The 23,918-nt window shown below is 63.0% G+C and overlaps 6 protein-coding genes across 14 annotated transcripts; 2 read left to right on the top strand and 4 right to left on the bottom strand.

Annotated features, from left to right (window-relative positions):
• Positions 1-87: 87 nt before the first annotated feature.
• SSH3 (slingshot protein phosphatase 3) lies at positions 88-4,172 on the top strand. 5 transcript variants are annotated; one of them, XM_085224036.1, is made up of 13 exons: positions 95-377; positions 593-630; positions 708-857; positions 1,328-1,446; positions 1,512-1,583; positions 1,673-1,738; positions 1,959-2,226; positions 2,298-2,426; positions 2,494-2,540; positions 2,617-2,763; positions 3,059-3,259; positions 3,433-3,676; positions 3,781-4,172. In XM_085224036.1, the coding sequence occupies exons 1-13, from the start codon at positions 248-250 to the stop codon at positions 3,973-3,975; spliced, it is 1,806 nt and encodes a 601-aa protein (XP_085080162.1). In that variant the 5' UTR covers positions 95-247; the 3' UTR covers positions 3,976-4,172. The 5 variants fall into 5 exon arrangements, with proteins under 5 accessions (XP_085080167.1, XP_085080162.1, XP_085080164.1 ...); XM_085224039.1 differs by having other exon boundaries at positions 100-301; positions 704-857; XM_085224041.1 differs by lacking the exon at positions 3,059-3,259 and having other exon boundaries at positions 88-377.
• Positions 4,173-4,446: 274 nt separating this feature from the next.
• POLD4 (DNA polymerase delta 4, accessory subunit) lies at positions 4,447-5,352 on the bottom strand. Its single transcript, XM_085224044.1, has 4 exons — positions 5,199-5,352; positions 4,838-5,114; positions 4,653-4,764; positions 4,447-4,574 (listed from the first exon to the last, which is right to left on the bottom strand). The coding sequence occupies exons 2-4, from the start codon at positions 5,109-5,111 to the stop codon at positions 4,550-4,552; spliced, it is 411 nt and encodes a 136-aa protein (XP_085080170.1). The 5' UTR covers positions 5,112-5,114; positions 5,199-5,352; the 3' UTR covers positions 4,447-4,549.
• A 146-nt stretch (positions 5,353-5,498) lies between these two features.
• GLYATL3 (glycine-N-acyltransferase like 3) lies at positions 5,499-8,106 on the bottom strand. Of its 2 annotated transcripts, XM_031557717.2 has the most exons (6): positions 7,496-8,106; positions 7,347-7,428; positions 7,035-7,142; positions 6,844-6,964; positions 6,569-6,689; positions 5,499-6,086 (listed from the first exon to the last, which is right to left on the bottom strand). In XM_031557717.2, exons 2-6 carry the CDS (start codon positions 7,422-7,424, stop codon positions 5,666-5,668), a joined length of 849 nt encoding a protein of 282 aa, XP_031413577.1. In that variant the 5' UTR covers positions 7,425-7,428; positions 7,496-8,106; the 3' UTR covers positions 5,499-5,665. The 2 variants fall into 2 exon arrangements, with proteins under 2 accessions (XP_031413577.1, XP_085080168.1); XM_085224042.1 differs by lacking the exons at positions 6,844-6,964; positions 7,035-7,142; positions 7,347-7,428.
• Positions 8,107-8,200: 94 nt separating this feature from the next.
• On the bottom strand, positions 8,201-16,991 carry CLCF1 (cardiotrophin like cytokine factor 1). Of its 2 annotated transcripts, none has more exons than XM_085224043.1 (3): positions 16,786-16,991; positions 11,266-11,432; positions 8,201-10,041 (listed from the first exon to the last, which is right to left on the bottom strand). In XM_085224043.1, exons 1-3 carry the CDS (start codon positions 16,799-16,801, stop codon positions 9,550-9,552), a joined length of 675 nt encoding a protein of 224 aa, XP_085080169.1. In that variant the 5' UTR covers positions 16,802-16,991; the 3' UTR covers positions 8,201-9,549. The 2 variants fall into 2 exon arrangements, with proteins under 2 accessions (XP_085080169.1, XP_010726278.1); XM_010727976.4 differs by lacking the exon at positions 16,786-16,991 and adding an exon at positions 16,020-16,367.
• Positions 16,992-18,798: 1,807 nt separating this feature from the next.
• Positions 18,799-21,071, top strand: RAD9A (RAD9 checkpoint clamp component A). 3 transcript variants are annotated; one of them, XM_085224011.1, is made up of 11 exons: positions 18,799-18,958; positions 19,035-19,105; positions 19,186-19,293; positions 19,381-19,495; positions 19,567-19,666; positions 19,734-19,843; positions 19,912-20,018; positions 20,092-20,156; positions 20,237-20,341; positions 20,459-20,663; positions 20,744-21,071. In XM_085224011.1, exons 1-11 carry the CDS (start codon positions 18,925-18,927, stop codon positions 20,840-20,842), a joined length of 1,119 nt encoding a protein of 372 aa, XP_085080137.1. In that variant the 5' UTR covers positions 18,799-18,924; the 3' UTR covers positions 20,843-21,071. The 3 variants fall into 3 exon arrangements, with proteins under 3 accessions (XP_085080137.1, XP_085080136.1, XP_085080135.1); XM_085224010.1 differs by having other exon boundaries at positions 19,186-19,305; positions 20,462-20,663; XM_085224009.1 differs by having other exon boundaries at positions 19,186-19,305.
• On the bottom strand, positions 20,916-23,338 carry PPP1CA (protein phosphatase 1 catalytic subunit alpha). The gene is made up of 7 exons (XM_010727979.2): positions 23,180-23,338; positions 22,610-22,741; positions 22,299-22,529; positions 21,905-22,009; positions 21,603-21,826; positions 21,296-21,430; positions 20,916-21,216 (listed from the first exon to the last, which is right to left on the bottom strand). Exons 1-7 carry the CDS (start codon positions 23,289-23,291, stop codon positions 21,106-21,108), a joined length of 1,050 nt encoding a protein of 349 aa, XP_010726281.2. The 5' UTR covers positions 23,292-23,338; the 3' UTR covers positions 20,916-21,105.
• Between the last annotated feature and the right edge of the window lie 580 nt (positions 23,339-23,918).

The following is a 23,918-nucleotide window of genomic DNA, read 5'->3' as shown; positions in this document are numbered from 1 at the left end:
CGGGGGGCGGGGCCTGCAGGAAGGGGCGTGGGCTGCAGGAGGGGGCGGGGTCTGCGGTTCGGGGCGTGTCTTGCAGGAAGGGGCGTCCCGGGTTCCCTCCCTCTCATTCCCCAAAGTTCTGCCCCATGCCCCTGCCGCCCGCAGGGAAGTCCCGACGCCGGGGGGGCGGGGCTGTGCCCGCTGCCCTTCCTGGGCCATTCCGTGCCTGTCTGCGGGCGGGGCTGTGACGGCGCTTCCTGAACGGGGCATGGCGTTGGTCACTGTGGGGTGGGCGGCGGGCTCCGCAGGGGTTCCCCCCGTGGTGAGTGCGGCCGGGAGCGGGCGGGGAGCGCTGTCGGAGCACAGTTCGAACGGGAAGGGTCGGGAGGTGCCGTCAGGTCGGACTGGGGCAGTCCCTGTTGTCCCCCCCACCCCCCACTCGCGAGCGCTTCACCCAGGGGAAACAGGTCGAGACCTTCCCGAGCTGCCTGGAGCTCTCGGCCGGCAGCGGAACTCTTCTTACCGTGCCTGTGCCGCAAACGGCGGGGGAGTCGCGTCGTGCCCACGCCGCCGCCAGGATGGCTGTGCTCACTCTCCCTGTCGTGCTTTACAGGAAGACGATGCGCCCAGGCGCGGCCACCTGCAGCGGCGGTGAGATGGGGGCACCGGGGGTTAAGGGGTACTGGGGGGTGATCCCGTCCCGCTCACGGCCCTCCTGCCCCAGGCAGAGCTTCGCGCTGGTCCGGGGGGCCGCATTGCTGCTGCCTGCCGAGGAGCCGCCAGCCTCCGGACCGTCCCCCGCCGTGCAGCCCGGGCGGCAGGAGCGGCACCTCCAGCTCATGATGCAGCTGCTGAGATCACAGGACGCCATCCAGCTGGTGGGACCTCCACCGCGATGGTGTGGGGTGGGGAGGGTGATGAGACAGGATGCAGAATGGGTTGGGGATGGGATGGGGACGGTGGCAGGGATAGGGTCACTGTGTAAGGAGGATGCAGATGGGAATACAAATGGGATGGAGATGGCAAAAGGGACAGGATGGGATGAGGATATGTGTGCTGATGGTGATGGGAATGGGGACCAAATGAGGATGGAAATGGGAACAGGATGGAGATGGGACGGGAGTGGAGGTGGGGGACAGGATATAGATAGTGATGGCAGTGGGGTTGGAATGTGTTGGGAAAGGTATGCAGATGATGATGGGATGCGGATGAATTCGGGACAGGGACAAGACTGGGATGGGATATATGGAAATACAATGGGATGGCAATAGCGATGGGGGTGTGCTGGGATCCAGCCTGGCCCAGCCCCTTGTCCGCCTGGGGACCCCCACTCAGGTCCCAACCTCAGGCAGTGCAGCTGGAGTCAGCGTGGCCACAGCGGGTGCGATACCTGCTGGTGGTGCGGCCAGAGGAGGTGGGCGCTGAGGGACAGACAGCACTGCTGGGCGTGGACTTCCCACACGAAGGGTGAGTGGGGCTGGGAGGCTAGGGGGGATGGGTGATGGTCACACTCTGACCCCTGCCTGCCTCAGGGCCAACTGCTGCACCCTGGGCATGGTGCTGCCCCTCTGGAGCAACACCCAGGTCTTCCTCGATGGTGATGGGTAAGGAATGGGTGGGGTGGATGGGGTCTGCTGAAAGGGGTGCAGCAAGAATGCCCACCCTGAGCCACGTGTGTCCCTGCGGTGCCCAGGGGGTTTAGTGTGACATCTGGGGGGCAGACACGCATCTTCAAGCCCATCTCCATCCAGACCATGTGGTGAGCCGGCTGTGGGCATGGGGACATGGGCATTGCCATGGGGATGGGGATGTGTACATTACTGTTTTGGACAAGGGCTCAGGATGCAAGGGTGTGGGGCAGCATCATGAGCACCATGACCAGAGACAAGTCATGCTGGGCTCGGGGGGATGTGGTGCTGGGAGAGGCTGGCATGGCTGCAGCCATGGAACAGACTCAATGTACCAGTGTTTATGCCCAGGGCCGTGCTGCAGGAGCTGCACCGTGCCTGCAAGCTGGCAGCCCAGGGTGGGTACATCCCAGGGGGCCCAGCACTGGCCTGGGTGCAGGAATACGCAGCAGCACTGGACTCGGAGCAGAGCTGCCTCAATGAATGGCTGGCCATGGCCGACTTGGAGTCCGTGCGGCCTGGCTTGCTGCTGCCCACAGAGCCAACAGAGCGTGCGGTGCGGGCACTGCTGCGGGATGTGCTAACATCTGCTGACCTGGAGAGCATCACTTCTAAGGAAGTGAGTGCCGGGGGGGACAAGGGAGGGCACAGGGGTCCCATCACCGTCCCTCACCCCTTGGTGGGTGCCAGGTGAGGACAGAGCTGGAGCGGCGCATGGGGCACAGCTTGGAACAGCACAAGGACTTCATTGACAATGAGATGCTGCTGGTGCTGGCGCAAATGGACCGGCCTTCACATGTCTTCCCACACATCTACCTGGTGGGCATGGGATGGGCTGTTGGGTACCACTATTCCCGACCATCCTACAGCATCACCACCGTCATAGGGCTCTGAGTGGAATGCAGCCAACCTGGAGGAGCTGCAGCAGAACTGGTGAGCGTGGGTATGAGATGGCAGTGATGGTGGGCAATGGAACATGGGTATGGCCTCAGTGCTCACTGCCCCGCAGTGTGACTCACATCCTGAACGTGGCACGGGAGATTGACAACTTCTTCCCAGCACTGTTCAACTACATGAATGTGCGGGTATATGACGAAGAGACGGCCCAACTGCTGCCCCACTGGAATGACACCTTCCTTTTCCTCTCTGACATCAAGTTAGTGGGAGCGGGGGTGCTGTGGGGTGCCAGGGGGGCATCTTGGTGGCTGGGAGCTTTGGGGACAGTGGGCGGGAGAGGGATCCTGGGGCACTGAGAATGACACAACTGTGGGGCACGGGGGACACTGGCAGCTCTGAGAACACTGTGAGAACTAGAAGCAGGGGGAGGCACTGGGAGAACTGGAGGCCTTAGGAGCAGTGTGGGGCAGTATCTTTGGAGCGCTGGGGACACAGGTGGCACTGGGAAGCCGTTGGGTCCCCAGGAGCTGCATCGCAGTGAGGTTACATGGCAGGGCCCGTGGGGGCCGGGCGTTGGTGCACTGCCGCATGGGGCTGAGCCGCTCGGCAGCCACAGTGCTGGCCTACGCCATGAAGGAGTTCGGGTGGTCCCTGGAGCGGGCGCTGCGCCACGTCCAGCGCTGCCGGCCCGGCGTGCAGCCCAACCCCGGCTTCATGCGCCAGCTCGACTTCTACCAGGGTATCCTGAACGCCAGGTGGGTACAGCGGGCCGGGCACGCTGCGGTCACGCCCCTCTCGGGGGCAGTGGGCTGTAGGACGGCGTACCTGGGGGGCAGAGGCGAAGCCCGCGGGGTCCCACCCGCTCGGACAACAGGAACCGGGACTCCGTGCGGGCGGGGCTGCGGGTAACCGCGGTGCTCGTGTGCAGCCGGCATAGCAGCTTCTGGGAGCCACAGGCGGCGGAACGGGCGCCGGAGCCGGAGGAAGCCGTGCCGTGGGACGACGGGGCTCTGCCTCCGTCGCCACCCGCGTCCTCACCGCCCCCCGAGGAGTACGGCGGGCCGGGGCTGGTGGGGGCCGCCCGGCGTCCCCGCATCTCCCTGTGTGCCGTCATGCGGAGCATCAGTCAGATGGAAACCCCCGAGAACCCCGGGGAGCCCCTGGGTGGGGAGGTGAGCGCTAGGGGCGGGGGACAGTGGGGCTGCAGGTGGGTGACGGTGGGTGCGGGGGGGACCATGGAGCGCACGGCTCCTTCTGGAGACTCTCGCTCCCACAGGTATCTGAATGCGGCCAGATGCTGGGGGAGGCGGGGGGCTTGAAGGCGGCCCCCCTAGGACCACGGCCCAGGTCCCGGCCGTGCCGCGTGGTTCGCCAGGCCAGTGTGGATGGGGACCGCGTAGCTGCAGAGGCGCACAGCCCTACCAAAAGCTCTGCCCCCATCCGGGAGCCCGGCCCACCCGACGCTCCATAGCGCAGCGGGGGTCATCGGGCAGAGCTTCCACGCGACAGTTCTGCGAGGCGTGTCCTGGCCCCGGTGGGGGCGGGGCCTAGGGAAACCACGCCGCTCTGTACGCACTTTGTGTAACCGCAGGGCCGCATCGCACGGCACTGCTGCTATCACCAGCACTCACCGGCCAGAGAATAAACCTTGAGACGGGTTGGCGGCGATGTGGAGAGCTGTGTCTGCCTGGGCGCGGTGGGACGGCAACGTCAGGAGAACTCAGAATGAGCACGTGACTCCACCCCAGCCCCGCCGCCGCACACTACATTTCCCAGCAGGCTGTGCACGCCACTACCGGGCCCGCCCCGCTCTGTCGCTCGCGGAGCACGACAGGAAATGTAGTCGCGGCGCCGCGGCGCCATCTTACGAGCGACGCAGAAGGTAGCCTTCCCGGTTGCCGTGGGAACCAGGCGCCGGCCTCGTCCCGAGCAATTAACGCAATTAACGCACTCACCACTTTATTCACCCAACAGCGGCCACCCGGGCTGCGGCGCTGCGTGCCAGGACTGCGGCGCCGTACCAGAGCCGCCGTCTTGCCGTCCGCTCACAGACCGTACTCGTGCCACAGGCTGCGGGCACAGAGCACGGTCAGCCCGCCGCCCCGGCCCGCCGCCCCGTTCCCGTCCCGCATCGTTCCCGTCCCGCACCTGTATGTGACCGCGGGGTCATCGCGGTGCTCCAGGAGGGCGTCGCGGATCGTGGCCGGCGGGCTGAGCCCCAGCGCCCGCGCCCGCTCCCAGCGCTGCAGCCGGGTGATGCCTGCCGGGGGAATGGCCGTGAGCGGCGGGGAAAGGATGAGGGGTGGGTTGGGGGTCGGTGCACGGCGGCTCACCGGTGCACGGCCCGTATTCCCAAGCCAGGTCGAAGCGCCGCAACATCTCCAGCAGCTCTCGCGGGGCCTCGCGTGTCGAAGCAGAGGGGCCCCGGGCGTCCTCCAGCGCGGGGCGAGAGGGGGTAGGCGGAGGGGGGGGGGCCGGCGGAACCTCCCGGTGGCTCCCCTCTCCACCGCGCTCCCGCCGCGCTCCGCTCCGCTCTTTGCCGTCGGCGCGTGTCTGCGCGCGGTGCCGCCGCGGGAAGCTGTCGGTGATCCGCCCGGCGCGCCCCATACCCTGCGGGGCGGCGGCGGCGGCTTCAGCCCCGCACGGCTCCCCCCGGCCCCGTGTTCACCTCCCGCCCGCCGCCCCCTCGCTCACCCCGCGCCGCTCTTCCGTCCCCCTCCGGCAGCGCGGCCCGGCCGTCCTCCCGCAGCTGTCGTCCTGTGGGCAGCGGGCGGGGCGGTTCGGTTTCGGTTTTGGTTCGAGTGTTTTTCTCTTTCCTTTGGGGGGTGTGGTTTCTCTTTAATCTTTTTTCTAGGTCTTTTTTTTTTTTTTTTTCTCCTGTATTTTTTTGGCCGCTCGGGCCGTTCTGTCTCGGTTGTTCGGTCCGGTCATTCATTGGCGCTTCTCTTTTTGCACCTTTTCGGTTGTTTACGTCGTTCACGGTTGGTCGGTTGGTTTGTTGGTTTTTTTTGTTTGTTTGTTTTGTTTTGTTTTTTTCCCCTCAGTGTTTCTTTGTTTGTTGCTGTTTTTCGGTCGTTCCTTTTTTATTTTGCAGTCGGTTCATTCGCTACGACTTTTTTCGGTTCGTTTGCTTTTATTCACACATTTCTCCCCGGGGGCACTCAGGGCGCCGCCCGCGCCAGGGCAGGGTTGTGCAGCACGAAGCGGCACAGCCCCGGCAGCCGGCGGTGCCCCAAATCCTCCTGCAGCCGCTGCATCCCCCGGTTCCCCGTGGCCGTGTGGCCGTACACCGGGAAGCCGCGGCCGTGCGCCCGCCGGGCAGCCATGATCGTCAGCGCTCGCATCAGTCCGCGGCGCCGCTGAGCCGGCACTGTGTAGCCGTGCGCTCCCGCTGCGAAGCCGTCGCTCAGCACCCAGCACAGGAGATCCCCGGCCGGGTCCTGCAGGCATAGATAGGGGAATCGGCGCAGCAGTTCCCCCAGGTAGCGCCGGCTCCACGCGTTCCCCCCGTACGGCCACGTTGAGTCCAGCAGCTCCACGTGCGCCGGGCTCAGTGTGCCCAGCTGCAGGTCAGGGTCCAGCCTGCAAGGTGGTCATGGAGAGGGATGGGACAGGAGCAAGGGTGTGAGTGGGGGTGGGGTTGGGGACATGGATGGAAGGGGTTAGCATTAAGGTTATGGTTACAGTTAGGGTTAAGGTTACGATGGGGACGTGGCCATGGATTGGAATGGGACTGGGGCCAGACCATGGCTGGAGATGGGATGGGACTGGGGACATGTATGGGATGGAGCAGGGATGGGCTAGACTTACCATTAGTTACATTTAGGATTGGCATTAGAATGAGTACATGACCACGGATGGGTATGAGATGGGGACAGGGCTTGAATGGCTGCTGGATGAGTTCAGGGACATATATGGGATGGAGCAAGAATGAGTTGGGGAGAGGGTTGTGGACAGGAATGGGATGGGGTATAGGACAGGGACTGGAATGGAAACAAGACAAGGACACAGAAGGGGATGGGAACAGGGATGGAGACACAGAAGGAGATGGGGCTGAGGCTCACTGTGGCTCTGGTAGAGTGCTGGGGTCAGGGTGCAGGTAGGTGTAGTACTCAGTCACCTCCAGCTCCATGCCCTTGGCCAATGCAATGTCCTGGGACACTGTCAGCACGCCATCCTGCAGCCCTGGGGACGGCAGCAGCAAGGGCTCCACTCCCCCGTGTTCCCACATTGCCCTCCATGCCCCGCACATTCCCAGCACCACCCATTCCTGACACAACCACCCCCGCTCCCATTACTCCTCGTTCCTCCCATGTCCCCATGATTGTCCCACAGCCACCGAAGATGTAGAAAGCAGAGTCCCAGCGCAGGCAGCCCGGGCTCTCCAGCAGGGCTCGGTAGGCACCCACATCCCAGTAGAAGGCACTGCACAGGTTCCTGTAGCTGTCATTCAGTGGTGCCTGTGGGGTGGGGTGCTGAGCCCCCCAGCATGGGCACAGGCCCCCCCCTCCCCAGATCCCCTCTGGCCACCTCTCCTCTGTGCCGTGCTAGCACAGCACTAAAGTTGGGCCAGGCATCCACTGCCACCTCGAAGTCTCCAGGGTTGCCACGGTTGATGTTCAGCACAGCCCCATACACCTGCAAAGTCCGGCATCATGCAGACCACTGTGGCAAAGATGGGCTGCCCTTGAGCAGGTGGCAGAGCTCAGGCAGGTTGGGGTTGGCTGGGGCAGGCTCATGGTGCTTGAGAATGGCCCAGCAGATGTGTGCTCCAGGGGTGTCAGGGAGGGAATGGGGTAGCCCACAAGCCCCATAGTGGAGGGGCAGCTGTGGGTGGCTCACCGGCAGGGCACGAGGCAGGCTGCTGCGCAGGGCAGCCTCCAGGCGCTGCAAATGGGCCGGGCACGTCAGGATTTGCATGGCCCTGCCAGAGAGTCAATGGTGAGGGGACCCCCGAGCACCCCATCCCTGTCCCCATTGCTGTTACTCACCTTGTGTCTGTGGGTCCTTGTGGGTTGTGGGCAGGCAGTGATGGTGATGTGTCCCAAGGCTGCCAGTGGCCGTCATGGGTGGGTGAGTGCCCCTTGGCCAGAGTGTCTCTGGGGGTGGTGATGGGCAGAGTCCATCCTGCCAGGCGCAGAGCACGTGGCACCCCAATGCCTCACGTATCCTCAGTGTCACCTCAATGGTGACAGGGACCTGGGGTCCCCATGCCCTCACTGTGATGTTGATGGGGACACCCATAGCCCTGCTCTCATGGTGACAGGGACATGGGGGGTTGGCCATGAACTGAGCCCTGGTTGCCATGGGGGTCACCAGTCCCATCACCACCAGGTGGTATAGGGGTCCAAGTCCCATGCCATGGTGGCATGTTGGTCCACAGTGCCATCCCTGGCCTGGCACAGTGGCCCCCAATCTCATCCCTATCTACATGGCACATTGATGCCCAGTCCTACCCTGGGTGTCTCTGCCCCTACTGAGGGCATTAAGAACCCACTACCTCCACCCTGGCATGTGGCAAGCTGCTATGGGGTGCTGCCACCATCCCCCATCCTCAATGGGGCTGTGGAGGCACAGAGGTAGCGGTGCTGACGGGCCCCTCAAGGCATGGCAGGGCCTGTCACCAGACTCAGCTGGCCCCTGTGGGCAGCTCTTCGGGGTCCCTCTGCTGGGGGGCATGGGCCAGGGGGCAGAGGCACTGGAGAAAGGCTTTTATTTGTTAATACAAGAATAGATCTTCTGTAATAAATACCCTAATAAATAACATCTCCAATAAATAAACACTCATAGACGCACCGAGACGGTGGCCCTGGGGCTCTGCCCCGCCCCCGCCCCCAGAACAAGCCACGCCCCCAGGGCCAGTGGGCAGGACTTGCAGGTTGCTATGCAACGGTGGTGACAGGGGCGGAGCCTTGGGCACCCAGCTGTGCTCCTGTGGGTGGGCGGGGCTTACTGCACTGGGAGCTGGGCCTATTCCTATGCAAGGGAGGGTTGGTCCGTTCATGGCTAAGCGGGGCTTACTGCTGCCGTGGGGCAGGGCAGGAGACCGTGGCTCCCAGCCCTACAGGGTAATGGGTGGCACAGCATGGCCACGGGGACACCACAGTGTCACCACCCCTTGTGTCAATGCACTGCAAATGATGGCAGGGTGGCATTGGCTGCACTTGGGGGCAGGAGGCTGTCCCCCAAGGCATGGCAAGGTAATGGGACACCATGGGAACCCTTTGGGGCTGAGTGCCTGTCTCTTAAGGTACTGCGGGTGATGTGGGGAGGTCTGTGGGGTCTAGGAGCCCTGTCCCTTAGGATTTTGTGGTCAGGAGACCCATCCATTAAGGCACAGTGGTGATGGGGGGATGCCGGGTGGCTTTGGTGGCACTTTGGGATCAAGATCCCTATCCCTTAAGACCTAGAAGTGATGGTGGGGACATGGAATGGCTTCAGTGGCACTTTGGTATCGGGAATCCCATCTGTCAAGGCACGGCAATATGATGGTGCATATTTGGGGTGGTTTTGATGGCCCTTTGGGACAGAAAGACCATCTGTTAAGGCACAGTGGTGATGTGGGAAGGCTTCGATGGCACTTTGGGATCAGAAGACCTGTCCCTTAATGAACAGTGGTGATGCTGGGGATGTGGGGTGGCTTTGATGACACTCCAGGGATAGAAAGGGCATGCGGTGGCTTTGGCAGCATTTCAGAGTCTGGAGCCCCATTTGTTAAATCAGTGGCGATAGTGGGAATGTGGAGTGGCTTTGGTGTCACTTTACGATGAGGAGACCTGTCCCTTAACACACAGTGGTGACGGGGGGGACTTGGAGTGGCTTTGCTGGCATTTTGGGATCGGGAACTCCATCTCTCAAGGCACAGTGAGGTGGTGAGGAATATGTGGGGTGACTTTGGTAGCATTCTGGGGTCAGGATCCCCATCTGTTAAGGCCAAGCGGTGATGGTGGCTTCAGTGGCACTAAAGTGATCCCCATCCATGAAGGCCAAGTGGTGACATGATGTGGCCACTGCTGTGGGGATCCCCTCAGTAGGGTGGGGGCCCTCAGAAGCCCCTGGCCTCGATGCGTAGTGTGACCACAGCTGGTGGCACCTTCTTCTTGAGGCGGTTGAAGTCCTTGGCTGAGCGCCACAGCCACGTCTGCAGCTCCTTCAGCAGCCAGAAGTCATCCATCTTCTTCAGAAAGTCGTTGGGGGCTGCAGGGGTGCCAGAGGAGGGCGGGGGTCCGGCAGGGCCAGCAGGCAGTGGATAGCCCAGGGAAGACATGACGCCGGCGATGCTGAGCACCAGGCCCTGCAGGCTGGAGCAGAAGTGGCCGAGGCGATGGCGCAGCTCCACTGTGCCCACCTGGCTGTCCAGGCCACGCAGATATTTCAGCAGGCGGCTGTAGGCCCGGTAGTTGGCTGCCAGACGTGCATTGTCCGTCAGGCCCCGCCACAGGTCCAAGTCCACCGTGGCGCTGGGCAGCCGCTCAGCCCGTGCTAGCCGCGGGGGGTTGAAGTCGGGCTCATTGAAGGGCGGGCCCAGGTAATTCAGCTGCAAGGAGGGGAGGAGTTGACAGGGAGCCGACGTGTCTCTGGCACCCATGTCCCACACACCACAAGTCTCTGCGCCCAATTCCCAATACATCCCAGGTCTCTGCATCCCCCTGCACACCACGTCTCAAGTCTCCATGCCACCGTGTCTCCAGTCTCAGATCCCACTGCCCATCACGTCCCAGGTCTCCATGCCCTCCATGTCCTAGGTTCTCCGTGTGCGCAACCACAGGTATCCACAACCCAGGTCTCTGTATCCCCCAGCTACAGGTGACCAATAACCTCTCCAGTCTCCATATTCCCCTGCACACCACATTCTCCTTTACAGAACATTCCAGATCTCCACAACCTTCATGCCCCCGGTTCCCATGTCTCCCTGCACACAATATACCCCACATCCCAGACCTTTGTGTCCTCTACCTGGATATGCCCACCGTGTCTCCCTGTCCCCATCTTACCCCTGGTTTCCACATTCCCCTGCCCATCATGTCCCTCAGCGCCATGCCCACCATGTCCCCACGTTCTCCATGTGTCCCCACATCCCAGGTTTCCATATCCACATCCCCTGGACACACCCATCATGTCACTTTTTCCCCATTGTGCCCCCGGTTTCTATGTCCCCAAGTTCATCATGTCTCTGAGCACCATGAAGGTCCCCAGTCTTCCATGCACCCGTATTCCAGGTGTCTGCATCCACATCTTCCACCTGCCCTCCTCCTCCAGGCAGATGAGGCACCCAGGGGAGCTCAGCAAGAGCTCACCAGCAATGTGGAGACAGCAATTTCACCCTCACCATTCCCACAGCATGATCAGCAGCAGCAAGGGGGGGCAGCAGATCAGGGCAGAGACAGTGAAACCTCCACCTGGGCTGGTGCCACCGGCAGGCAAGGAGAGGGGAGGGGAGGGGAGGGAGGGGAGGGGAGGGGAGGGGAGGGGAGGGGAGGGGAGGGGAGGGGAGGGGGGGGGGAGGAGCCAGAGATGTGAAGATCTTCACATACTGTGCCAGGACCAGAGTCCAAGGCCTCAGCACAGGGAGGCTCCCCTGGCCACTGCCCTTGTCTGATGAGGCATTTCCTTGGCCTCCAGCATGGGTGGAAACACGCATATATCTCGTGCATAAGGGTACTCCCACCTACATCCCAGTGCCATGCCCTGGGGATGATGGAGTCTCCCCAGGCTGGGGGGATGAGCAGTTTAAGGGAAGGGGCAATGGTGAGCTACTCACATAAGTGCCGGCAAGGGTGCGGAGCTGGTGTTCCAGGTAGCGGGTCAGGTCGTAGGTCTTCTGGATGGACTGGCCAGCACCCAGCTCCTCCGTGCCGTTCAGCGCGGGCACCGTTGGCAGATTGCAGAGCGCGGCACACAAAAAGGCAAAGATCCCCCAAGAGTCTCCTGTGGAGACACGGCACCTCAGAGAGGATCCTCCCGACAAGGGGACTTGGGCACCCCCGTGCGGTATGATGGCACCAAGGGTGCTGAGGATGCAGCAGTGCTCCAGTAGCACTCCACTGCCCACCCCACATCCCCTGGCCCCCCAAGGGGTGGAGACCCAGGGTTTGCCCACAGCACCTCCTCCACCTGTGTGGTGACAGGGACCCATGACTGGGACTGCTCTGCCCTTGGGCTCCGGCACAGCACTCCTGGACCTCAGGACTTTATGCTGCCAGTGTGCTCATCACCACCCTGCATATGGGGAAACTGAGGCAGGGAAGGGCTGGGCATGGAGTGGCAGTGCTCAGCACCTGGCACAGAGAACAAGGAGCAGTGCAACAGGAGCCTCAGGTACACCATGTCGTCCCCACCAGTGCCACCATGCCCATCTGGCATGGCCTCTACTCTCTGCACTGCCGACCATGGGCTGCAGAAACAATCCTTTATATGGTCTCAAGTGAGTGCTGCTTGCTGTGCTCCCGCCGGGATGCCCGGGTTATATTTGGGAACGCCGAGTCACCTACCACCAATGCCGAAGCAGGCTTGGTTGCCTTCCTAAGCACAGCATGCCGGGCGCCCTGCAGGGCTGCAGCAGCACATCCCATCCTCGTCCCTATCCCCATCCCTGCCCTGCTGGGAGCCAGGGGCCAGGCAGGGCTCAAGGCAGCTGGGCATGGAGCAACCTTTACTGAGGCCTCTGCTGGGAAGACCTCAGCTCAGCACGGCACAGCCTGCAGTGGGCTCCCCAGGGAGTCGAGGGCGGCTGGGAGCCCTGCAGTGCCCTCGTGCGTCACCACTCCCCGTCAATTGCTGCTGGGAGGCTTGGGAAATGAGGAGCAGCCAAGCCCTGGTGACGCACGTGGGCCCATGGGGACATCCCAGCTGCGGCAGCACCAGCTCCAGTGCATGGCACACATCCCAACTTTGCCCACCCAGCACCAGGCTCACAGTGGTGCATGATGCCCTGCGAGCACGCAATGCACACAGTGTAATGTGCGTCACACACACGTGGCACAGTGTGTATGGAAAGACCATGGAGCAGTGCACACCATGCAGGACGTCCCAGTCATGATGTGCCGCACTGTGCGCATGGCAGCATGCACAATGGTGACCACACAGGTGCCACTCCGTGCCTGTGGCTGTGCCATGCGAAGCTGCCAGTGCATGACCAATCCGTGGGTCCCAGTATGGTGAGTGTGGTGTGCACTGCTGTGTGCGAGCGAGTGAGTGTGTGAGCGTGGGCTACGGGCGGCAGGGGGGCCGCGTGGCGCTGACTCACCCGCCCCCGGGTGTTTGCTTTGGCTCAGCCCCGGCGCGTCCAAGCCCGGCACAGGCACTCACAGCCCCGTGTGGCGCAGCAGGGCTGGCTGGACCCTCACCCACCACCAGCTCAGGTTTCCAGAGTGGGATTTACACCCGGCCCCAGGCACCGTGGGGCCAAGGCAAACAGAGCTGGGGGAGCTGGGACAGGGAAGGAGACAGAGCTGGTAGCTCCCAGGCATTGATGAGGATGGGGCGTGCAGAGCTGGGCAACGGTAAGAATCTGCAACTGTGGTGGTGGCAATGACTTGACTGTGGCGCAGTCCTGCTCACTCAGCGGTGGCCTCACGGGCCCAAATGGTTCCCATAGTGGCACAGTCACACTCCCCTGCCTGTCTCGGGTGGAAAATGACTCAGCACCAGCATAAGGCAGTGGCCCGAGGGAAGGAGGAGACCAGCACAGCTGGATCCCAGTGATGTCAAGAGAAAGAGCCCAAGGTTTCAAAACCGTCCCTGGAGCAGGGCCAGGATGCTCCCAGCCCACGTAAGCAAAGGACAGGGCAGCTCCGGGGCAGGTGGAGAGCTGAGGTGGCCCTCTGGCAGTGCACGTCACCCCGCGCACACGTGCTGGACACTGAGGAGGCCAACAACAGCGTCAGCAGGACAGCTCATCCAACAGTACCCCTATGCGTCACAGCAGGGAACGTCACCCGTGGGTGGCCTTGGAGGTGCGGAACAGTGCAGAGCTGTGAGCACCCCCCCCACCAAGCAGACCCCCCATGAGCGACTGCTGCCATTGTGCGTGCTGAGCTGTTCCCTGGGCACGCAGTGGGCAGTGAGCTGCTGGGGTCAGGCATGACTGCAAGCCGCAGGCGCCGCTTTCTGAAAAGCACTGAGCAAAGCAGAGTGTGGGCTGGGGAAAGGGGACCCCTGCCCCCTGAACCCAGGGAGCAGCTCTATCTGATGGGCTAGCGGCCAAGGGACAACAGAGCCCTGCACTGTGAGGTGGAATGGATCTGGGATGTCCCAGTGTGAGCACGGCGCTGAGGAGCAGGAACGAAGCAGACAATGGCAGTGGCCTTGGCTACCCCCAATGTGGCTCTCCCCATGTGCCTTCGTGAGGATGGCACTGACAGCAACACCTGCACCCTGCATCCCTGCAGTCCCCAAGTGCTGGCAGGAGAGAGGCACGCATCCTGCCCTTACTGTGCTTTGACACCCCTCGATGCAAGTGGGGAGCAGGGGGGGCCCCCAGACAAACTGCAGCCCCAGCAACAGGGCTCTGTGCCATGCCCCCACCCCGCTGCCTTACTGAGAGCGAAGCCACATCCCTGATGGTGGCCAAGAAGTGTAGAGGAGCACAGGGGTGCAGGGGGAGACTGGCTCCACACCCCCCTGGCCATGCACGTACTCATAGCTCACACTGAATGTTTACATCCTGTCTCCTCCGTGTGTTTATAAATGCATCCGTGCATGGGAGACTCCAGCAAGGCTGTAATTAGCGGGGCCTGGATTTCCCATCTGGCCCCAGCCCGCGGCACTGTGTTACCCCCCTCCTGCCGGAGATGGGGGCTCAGTCCCTAATCCTGACCAGATCCCACACCTCGGCTGTCGCCCACCTGGATCCCAGCAGCAATGGGACCAATGGTGGCAGAGCCCTATGCGGCCTACCGGCACCCTGTACCCACACAGGCACTCAGTGTCCCTGCTGGCACTGCAGACGCCCAAACCCCTCCCGTGTCCCCAGCAGCGCCGAGGGCTGTGGAGCTGTGCTGGGAGCGGCAGCAGAGCCAGGGACAGCACAGCGCCAAAGGCAGCCTGGCCCCTCTCCGGCCTGCAGCGGAAACAGCTTGCGGGGCCAAGAGCAGGGGGACTGGGGGCTCCCCTGCGGGCAGCAGGAGGTGCATGGTGTCACCATTAAGGACGCAGGTGGATAGTCCCGGTGCCAGCCTGTGTGGCAACAGAGAGCCCCATGCCACCCCCCATCCCCTGCCACCTCTGGACATGCTGCCATCGCTGCCAGTTCCTCCAGCACCCTGTGCCAAGGGGACACTTGCAGAGGCAGGGCCAGTGGCTCCAGCAGGAGCCCCGTGATCTGTGCCAGCCACGCGTTCCCCAGCAGTGCCAGGTATGGGTGCGTACCCATCACCAGGGGTACCTGGAGCCAGCAGGGCTGGCATGCTGGACATCCTAGATGTGCCAGCACAGGCACACCCCCATATCCCCACTGGGATGCGTCCATTGGCACTCTGTGGGCACCCAAGGGGCTGCGGAGTTGGACTCACTCTTGTGGCTCAAGGCAGGTGGGCACAGGGCAGGAGGTGATTTATGGTGCACCGTGCCACTTAGCAGGGCATAAATCTTCCCCGGCGCAACCCTGTAAGCAGAGTCCTCTGTATTTCCCTTCGGAGGCTGCTGGCGGGCTGGGGCTAATGCAGCCCAGATGTGTGCAGGACCATGCCCTCACGCCGCCTGCTAACAAGGCACAGGGACACTGCTTCCCAGCAGCAGCACGACAGCCCTGAGCTGTGTCTCCAGGCTGTCACTGGGCTGCTCTCGGCCTTGACCGAGGCAGCAGCTCTTGGTGCTGCTAGCTGTGCTGTGAGCACAGGCCACAGCCGACAGCCTCCCGGGGCCACTGGTTTGCCACCACCTCCCATGTCAGGCCAGGATCAGGGAGCAGCAAGAGACCCCGGCTACCAGCCCCGCTTTTCCAGCTTCCACCGAATGGCTCCAGCTCCATGGGAGCCAGAACAAAACGTGGCCTCGGCCTCATGTCCCCAGCCCCAGGGCCACCAGCGCCCACAGTCTGACCTTTTAAGGGTTGTTTCCCAACTTTTTCCCTGTCCTTTCCGTGCCCGGCAACCCCGCTGCCCTTGGCTCCCCATGGCCCCAGGGTAACAAAGCCTTCTGGTGGCCGGAGAGAGCTCCACAGAGGGGGGGGATTTCCTGGCACCCTGGAAGCGACCACCATGTCCCACTAGGTATTGCCCTCTGCGGTGCCTGCCTGCCCCACGAGTAAAACCCAAGCTTGGGTACTTTCCGTTTTCCTCCCCTCTGTCAGTCTCAGGTTTTAATTCTCCATGCTAAGCAGCGTTTCCCTGCCCGGTAATCACAAACATGCATGGAAAAGAGGCAACAAGAGAAAGGAGGAAAAAAAAAAACCCGAGAGCAGAGGGGGGAAAAGCCTTAAATCAATCCCAAAGCCAGACAGACGTTTGAATCAAATGGAGTTACAGTCAGCAGCAGTTGGCGCGGCGGACCCCCACCCCATGGCCCCACTCTTACCTGGGGGCTCCCCAGCCACATTTAGCATAGTAGAGTCAGGGCGCGGGTCTGCAGGCGTGGGGAGCCCAGCAATGTGTTGCTGCAGTGCTCAGCCCCGCACCGATGGACACACAGCCGATGTTGCTGCTCCGCTCTGCCCCGGCTCTCCTTTGGCTTTTTTTTTCCTCTCTCCCTATTTGTTTTGGTTTGTGTTTGCTTGAGTGTTAAGTGGCAGAAGCAGTCTGGGCTGCGTGCTTTTGGTGTGCGAGTGTGTGCACGGTTCGCACCACGCTCCGGCTCCCTTGCTTGCTGCCTTTCCCCCTTCCACCTCCCTTGATTTGCTCTTTTGATTGGTGTCCAGGAATGCAAGAATAAAAAAAACGCGAGCTTGCATACACCCTCTCTCCAAGCTGCTGCCTCTTTTTTTTTCTTTTTTTTTTCCTTCCCTCTTTCCCCCCCCCCCCGCCCCCCCTTGAAATTCAAGTGTTAAGCAGAACCAGGTTGCTTTCAAGAATGTATTTGATGCAATTGGACACAAGAACAGGCTCCATTCATTCCCCTCCCTCTCCCCAGGACTCCCTCAGGGGTCCCCAGGCATGCTGGGGAGGCTGTGGCCACAGCAGGCTCCCCCAAGGCAGGGAGCAAAGCCCAAGTACTGGGGGCTGAGGTGGGGGGGGGAAACAACTCCCTCTCCACATCACCTCCCAGGTGCTGGCTGCCTCTTGCCTTTTGTTAGTGGCCGCGATGGGGAGCAGGACAGGGTGGTGGGCAGGGGGCTGCTTCCTACCTGCTCGGAAATCCATGGGGGCAACCCAGGGGGTGGCAGCAGCACGGGGTTGGGGGGGATCCCGCCCTCCGTACTGGTGTGCTATGGGGCTGCTTGCGCCGGGTCCAAGCTCCACACTCCCATTTGTCGGCCCTGCTCCCCACGGGGACCTGGGGTTGGCAGGCCAGAGGCTGCAGGCTGCCTGAGTGCTCTCACCGCCTCGAAGAGGGGATGGCTGGGGGGGGGGGGGGTGCCAGGCAAGGGAGGGGGGAGGCGGAGAGAGGCGGCGGAGGGGTGGAAAGGCGGCAGGGAGGGCGGGCAATAGGGGGAAAGGGCACAGCTGGACAGGCACGGCTATGCGGACCACCGGCATAACTCCTCTGCTTTCTTCTGACGGCAGCTCAGGGGCAGAGGCAGGTGAGTGAGCCCCAGGGCGGAGCCCTTCAGGAAGCACTAAGCAGTGGGGCCAGCAGGTGACTGCAGCCAAGGGCAGCACACACAGCCCGGCATTGCCCCGTGCACCAGACGCCTTCCCACTGCTCTCTCCCCCCACCCAGCATCTTCCCCGTGGGGCTGCTGGCAGCAGTCAGCGTGATGGAGCAGCCCCAGGAAGGTGCAGCCCCACTCTGGTGGGGTGCAGCAAACAAGGGGGAATTTTATACCGGGGATGCAGAGCCAGCACCCCGGTGTGCACACAAAGCACTGGGTGCCAGCTGGAGACGCACGGCCAGGATGGACAGCCAGAAGACAAGACCCTTGTGAACCCTCTGCAGCAGGGCAAAGCTATGGCAGCCCCTGTACTAAGGGGAATGTCCCCACCTCTGCCAGCTGCCCCAAAGCGTTGGGGAGTGCCCGGCAGGGCTGCAGCTGCAGGCACGAGCATGATACCACTGCCCCTGCCCACGTGCCAGGGGATCCCAGGGACTCACCCTACAGCATTGGGGAGCTCCTCGCCTCCCCCTGGCCACCAGGACAGAGCAGCCTGCTGACACGCTGTGCTCTGGCTGTGTGGTTTCCCCCTCAGCCTTCAAACCCCTGGAATGCAGGTTCAGGAAGGCCGTGCCCCTGCCCACAGCCACAGCACCGGCAGCCACTTCGCCCTCGCCTCCCACCAATGACCTTTTGCAGTACCAGGAAGGGTTCTGACCCCAAACACCCACAGCCCCAGATGCTGGGAGGCTCTCCATTGTTCACTGAAGAAGGCAGCCAGCTTCAACTGGTGCCCAGCGGTGCCCCAGCGGTGCCCCAGCTCCCCCCCTGCACTGGGGGCAACTGGTGGAGAGCTGCTGAGGGCCCAAAGGCCTCAGGGCCCCGTGGGCAGAGCAGGAGGAAGAAGAGCAGCTGCGGCCCACGGCACAGCACGGCTCACACACGTGACCCACGGCAGCAGAGCCAGCCCTCGGCACTCACCTATAGGCACACCAGACAGCTGAGAGCCCTTCCGCGCTGGGGTAGTAGGAAAGGCGCAGCATCGAAGTTGGGCTATGGGAAACCAGAGAGGCCCAGAGAAGTCCCGCCTGAGGCGGAGGGCCTGAAAGGAAAACCGCGCCCAGGCCGGAGCTGCACGGCATCCCACCCAGCCCACGAGTCCCCATCACCTGAGGGGAGCGTACTCGGCCTCTCCCCGCCTCTGCTCCTCGAGGCCCCATTGGCTACACGGCACGTCGCTCCGGCCACTCTCCAATCCGCGGTGGCGCCTGTGTTACACCACCCAATAGCGAGCGGGCCGGCCGGAGAGGGCCCGCCCCCGAGCGCGCCGAGGGGCGGAGGGGGCAGGACTGGGAGCGAGGCCCTGCCCCCGGTATCACGTGAGGCGATGCCCGCGGCTTGGACGCCGTCACGAGGTCGGGGCCACCAATGGGCCGCCGGCGGGGGCGGGAAGAAGGCGAGCTTCCGCCCAATGGGAGTGCGGCGGGCGCGGGAGTGGGGAAGGTGGCGGCACGGCGCGGCAGTGAGGCGGGCGGGGGCTCTGCGGGGCCGGTGGGGGCGCAGGGGCGGGCGGGGCCGCGCAGGGCGCTGCCGGGAGGGCGCTGCGGGCGGCGGACGCGACCACCGGGCGAGGGGGAGGGGGAAAGGCGGGGCCACCATCCGGCCCCCGGGGGTTGGGGGGCGCGGCTGGTGGGCCGGCTCTCCACGTGCTTTTCCCGCATCCCCGTCGCCATGAAGTGCGTCATCGAAGGCGGCAACGTGAAAGGTGGGATGGGGAGGCGGAGGGGGGTCGGGGGGTGCCGTCTGCCGTCTGCTCCCTCTGATCCCCCCTCCACACACAGCCCTCGGCCATGCTGTGCACGCGCTGTCCCGTGTCGGCGACCACCTCTACCTGGAGCCCTCTGACACTGGGGTATGGGCACAGGGGGATGCCGGGACGTGGCTGTGGCCCCGGCCCCCCGGTGCCCGGTGCCACCCCCTGTCCGCCCTCAGCTGTCCCTGCGTGCCGCCAGTGCCTCCCGCTCCGCCTTCGCCTCTTTTTTCTTCGTGCCGCTATTCTTCCAGTGCTACGAGCCAGGCCCCCCCGGCACCCGCTGTAAGGTGCTGATGAAGGTGCAGACTCCCTCAAAACCTCCCTATGTCTGTCCCTCCAGGAGGGACAGGCAGTGATGCTGTCCTTATCCCCAGTCCTTCCTGGGCGTGTTCCGCTCGCTGCCAACTTTGGACAAGTCGGTGGAGCGCTGCCTGGTGCTGCTGCAGCCCTGCGCTGGGCACCTGGTGTTACAGCTACACTGCAAGCATGGTGAGGGGGAGGTAACAGCACTGGGAGGGGGTCACAGGGCTACAGTGGGGGTTAATGGGGCTGTCCTGCAGGTGTCACCCGCACCCACCAGCTGGCCTTCCAGGAGTGTGAGCAGCTGCAGGCCATCTTCAACACGCAGTGCTGCGCCAGCCAGCTGTGTGCTCCTGCACAGTGAGTGCTGGGGGATGTGGGATGGGGACTACTGGGGGGGTTATGGTGCTGAGTGCCCTCACTGCAGGGTGTTGGCGGAGGCAGTGGTGCACTTCCCACAGACGCTGGCAGAGGTGACGCTGGGAGCTGCTGCTGGGGGCCGAATCGGGCTGCGCAGCCATCTGGAGGAGGGCAGTGGTGAGTGGGGATGGGGCACGGGGACAGGAAGGGGTCTGCTGGAGCTGGCGCTGACTGCTGCACTGCAGAGCCTGGCAAGGCCATGGTGACAGAGCTGTGGTTGGCGCCAGATGAGTTCCAGGAGGTGGCAGTGGTGCCTGGCTCCTGCATCACTTTCTGTCTCAAGGAGTTCAGGGTGAGTGTGACTATGACCCTGTGCCCCACATCCCAGTGGCCCCTCAGACCCACTAAGCCCCATCTCCCCCCAGGGGCTCCTGAGCTTTGCCGAGGCCTCCAGTCTGCCTCTTACTATCCACTACGATGAGCCTGGCAGGTAGGAGACAACACCACAGTGTCCCTCATTCACCCAGACCCATCCTCCAGGACTCTCCCACAGTCCATGTGTGCCCCCAGGCCAGCCATCTTCACCCTGGATGACTCCCTGATGGAGGCACACCTTGTCCTGGCCACCCTCCTGGACCCAGAGAGCGACTCACAGCCACCCCCTGCTACCAATGGGTAACAGCCCGTTGCCATCAATCAGGATCAGAGTGAATGGCCCCATGCTGCCAGCAGTAGGGACTAGTGTACAGTCCTAATGCTGCCCAGCATTTACTCACTTACTGCTCCCTCCAGCAGCATCTCCCACCCACCTGCCCCCTCCGATGACTTTGCTGATAACCTCGAGTCCTACGTGGTGGCCTTGGAAAGTAGTGCCTGTGAGGGGGAAGCAGGGGCATCCCTCAGCCCCACCTTCTCCCTGCACACACCTTGCCCTGCAAAAAGTGACCCTGAGGAGGAGGAGGATGGAGTTGTGCCAGGGACACCCCCTCACAAGAAGGTGGGGATGGGCACTGACATGGGGGGAAGGGGTAGAGGACTGGCATGGACTTCTGACCCTTTGTCTTTTCACTCCCCAAGTTCCGCTCGCTGTTTTTCGGTTCTGTGCTGACGCCAAAGGGGCCTGGTCCAGCCCCCAGCCAGGAAGTGTTGGCAGAGGACAGTGATGCTGAGTGCTGAGAGCCCCCATTCTGATGCCACAGCACAGCAGCTGGCACTGTCTGGGCATGCAGGATAATCCCAAACCCACATCTTAAGACCCATTACAAGTTTATTCCCCAAAAAAGCCTCCTGCCTCGCCTTCACTGCCATCCGAGAGGCATGTTCTGCCCCAGAGAGTGCATTTGGTACAGTAGAAAGTGGCAGGAGAGACAGGATCTTACAAATAAAAAAACAAATGGAGAGAAGAGCAACGTGGTGCTGGGGCTGCTGGTGATGGGCACTCACTTCTTGGCTTTTGCAGAGTTGCGCGGCGGGGTGACAGGGCGGCCAGCGGGGTTCAGCCCACTGAACTGCCCATACTTGCCCTTGTTCTTGTCTGCCGGTTTCAGAATCTGTGGGGAAGAAGGTGAGTGGGGGGGCTGCGGGCAGAGCCCTGTGTGCTGCCCCCTCCCCAGCAAAGCCCCGACTCACCTGGAAGGAGCACATGAGGGTCTCATCCACGCTCATCATGGCACCTGCGTTGTCGAACTCCCCGCAGTAGTTGGGTGCAGAGAAGAGGGTGACGAGCTGGCGCTTGGCAAAGAACTCGTAGCCATCCTCCACCACCTGCGGGGCGGCAGCACTCAGATCTCCTTGTGCCCTGTCCACGGGGCCCATAAACCCCCCCAGGGGACAGCATCCCCTTCAAAAGAGCCCGATCACAATCCTCAAGAGTAAATGTCCGCTCCTGGGAAAAACTCCAGTGGTATGGAGCCAGGGTGGGGCCTGAGCCCAGTACCTGGTGTGCCCGGCAGATGAGGTCCAGGTCATGCTTGTGCAGAAACTTGGCCACCACCTCAGCCCCAAAGGTGAAGGAGACACCGCGGTCGTTCTCACCCCAGCCCTGCACATCCTTGTCAGGGTCAGACCAGAGCAGATCACACAGCAGGCCCTGGTCGGGCACGTCTGTGGGTCGCATGATGCGCCGGATCTGCTCCATCGACTGCAGGTCAGGGGACAGCCCTGCATGGGATAGGAGACTCAGGTTATGCTGTAGGGCAGCCTCTGGACCCAGGCAGCAGCCCCCAGTCCTGTGCCCACCTCCATGGCAGCAGAAGATCTTCTCATCCACAATGGCAGCAATGGGCAAGCAGTTGAAGCAGTCGGTGAAGGTCTTCCACAGCTTGATGTTGTATCGCCGCTTGCCTGTGAGGCAGCGGGGTGGCTGCTCACAGGAGCCCTTCCTGCGGGCTGTGCTCCACCCTCCCCACTCCCCGGTGTCCCACACTGTACACAGAGTAGCACTGAACCCTCCAGGGGGGTGGGAGATCATGGAGGTGGCTGGGATGAGGGCATGAGGTCTGCATGAAATGGAAGAGCTGCAGACGGGGATGGCAGTGGGGACTTTAGGCTGGCTGTATGTATGGGGTTGGTACTGGGGTGAGAAGGTGGGGGCAGTCCTGTTTGTCAGCAGTGGGGTTGGTGTGGCACTCACACTCGTCATAGAAGCCATAGATGCGGTTGATGCTAGCACATTCATGGTTGCCACGCAGCAGGAAGAAGTTCTCAGGGTACTTGATCTTGTAGGCCAGCAGCAGGCAGATGGTCTCCAGCGACTGTTTGCCCCGGTCCACGTAGTCACCCAGAAACAGGTAGTTGCTCTCGGGGGGAAAGCCCCCATACTCAAAGAGCCGCAGCAAGTCGTAGTACTGCCCGTGGATGTCACCTGTAAGAGGATCACAGGGGACACACAGTGATGCTGGCACCCAGCCCACCCCCCACCCATTCCCCTGGCCTGCTGCTCACCACAGATCTTGAGGGGGGCTTCCAGCTCCAGCAGAATGGGCTGGCTCAGGAATATCTCCCGTGACTTCAGGCACAGCCCCCGTATCTCGTTCTCTGTCAGCTGTACGTTCTTCCCCGGCCGTGAGCCTTGTACTGTGCAGGGGTGGCCTTCAGTGAAACCCACTCCACCCCCAGAGCTGCCAGAGACGGCTGTGTCCCAGCAGTCCCGCATAGCCCCCAGGGCCCCCGGCCCTCTACAGCCCCCCGGTCACTCGCAGCCCCTTTTTCCCACAGCCGCCCGGATCCCTCAACAGCCCCCCGGGTCCCCCACAACCCCCAGCGGCTCCCACCCCCCGGCTCCCCACAGTTCCCCGAGGCCCCACGGTCCCCCAGTCCCCCGCAGCTCCCCGGTGCCCCGCAGCCCCCATACTCCCAGTGCTCCCCACGGCCCCACGTTTTCCCGCAGGCCCCGGCTCGCATCCCCGTCCTCCAGCTCAGCGGCTGGAGGCACAGCCCTCGCGGCACAGCCCCAGCCCTTCCCGCCCCTAGCCGCGCCCAAGGTCGTCTCGGAGCCCGAAGCCCACCGCTCACCCTCCAGGAGGCGGCCGATGATGGAATCAAGGTTGAGCTTCTCGGTGTCTGCCATGGCCGCCGGACGCTGCTTCCCCCCCCGCCCCGGCCCCGGCCCCGGCCCCGCAGCCATAGAGAGCGGCCAGGACGAGCGGCAGGTGGGGAGGGTGCCCCCTGCCGGATCGGAGGCCGCGGAGGCGCATCGTGGCTCCCCGTTCCCACGGGGCGCTGCTGGGGCGGCCGCGCCGTGCTGTTCGTTGCCCGGAGGCTGTTGCTACTCTCGCGGCGCGGGGACGCGCGTGGGGAGCTCCATGGAGACGTGTACCAGCGGTGCCACTTGTGCCACGGGCTCCACCTGCGTCACTTGTGCCATTTGTGCCATCAGTGCCGCTTGTGCCGCCATGCCGCTGCTGCAACCCCCCACGTGCCATGCGAGCCGTGCGGTGCAGCCAGACCCTGGCTCGGCGCCCGTGGTGACATTTCAGCCCCGCGGTGTCAGCTGCGCTGCTGTCCCCGACCGACCCCAGCAACTGTCCCTGGCTCCGATGCCAGCTGCGTGCCCCGCTGCTCGTGTTCTGTGTCCCCAAATCCGTGCAGCCTCACATCCCACTGTTGTCATATCCCCATGTCTCCGTGTCCCGTGTCCTCGAATCCAGCCGTCCCTATTCCGACATTCCTCAGCCGCCATGTCCCCCTATTCTCAAATCCCCTGTTTCCCATATCCTTGCGTTCCCTTACCTCCATATCCTCCTATACACCT

The sequence above is a fragment of the Meleagris gallopavo genome, chromosome 5, assembly GCF_905368555.1.
Source record: "Meleagris gallopavo chromosome 5, MGAL_WU_HG_1.1, whole genome shotgun sequence".
Taxonomy (NCBI): domain Eukaryota; kingdom Metazoa; phylum Chordata; class Aves; order Galliformes; family Phasianidae; genus Meleagris; species Meleagris gallopavo.
Note: the sequence above shows the minus strand (reverse complement) of the source record. Positions and strands in the feature narration are given on the sequence as shown.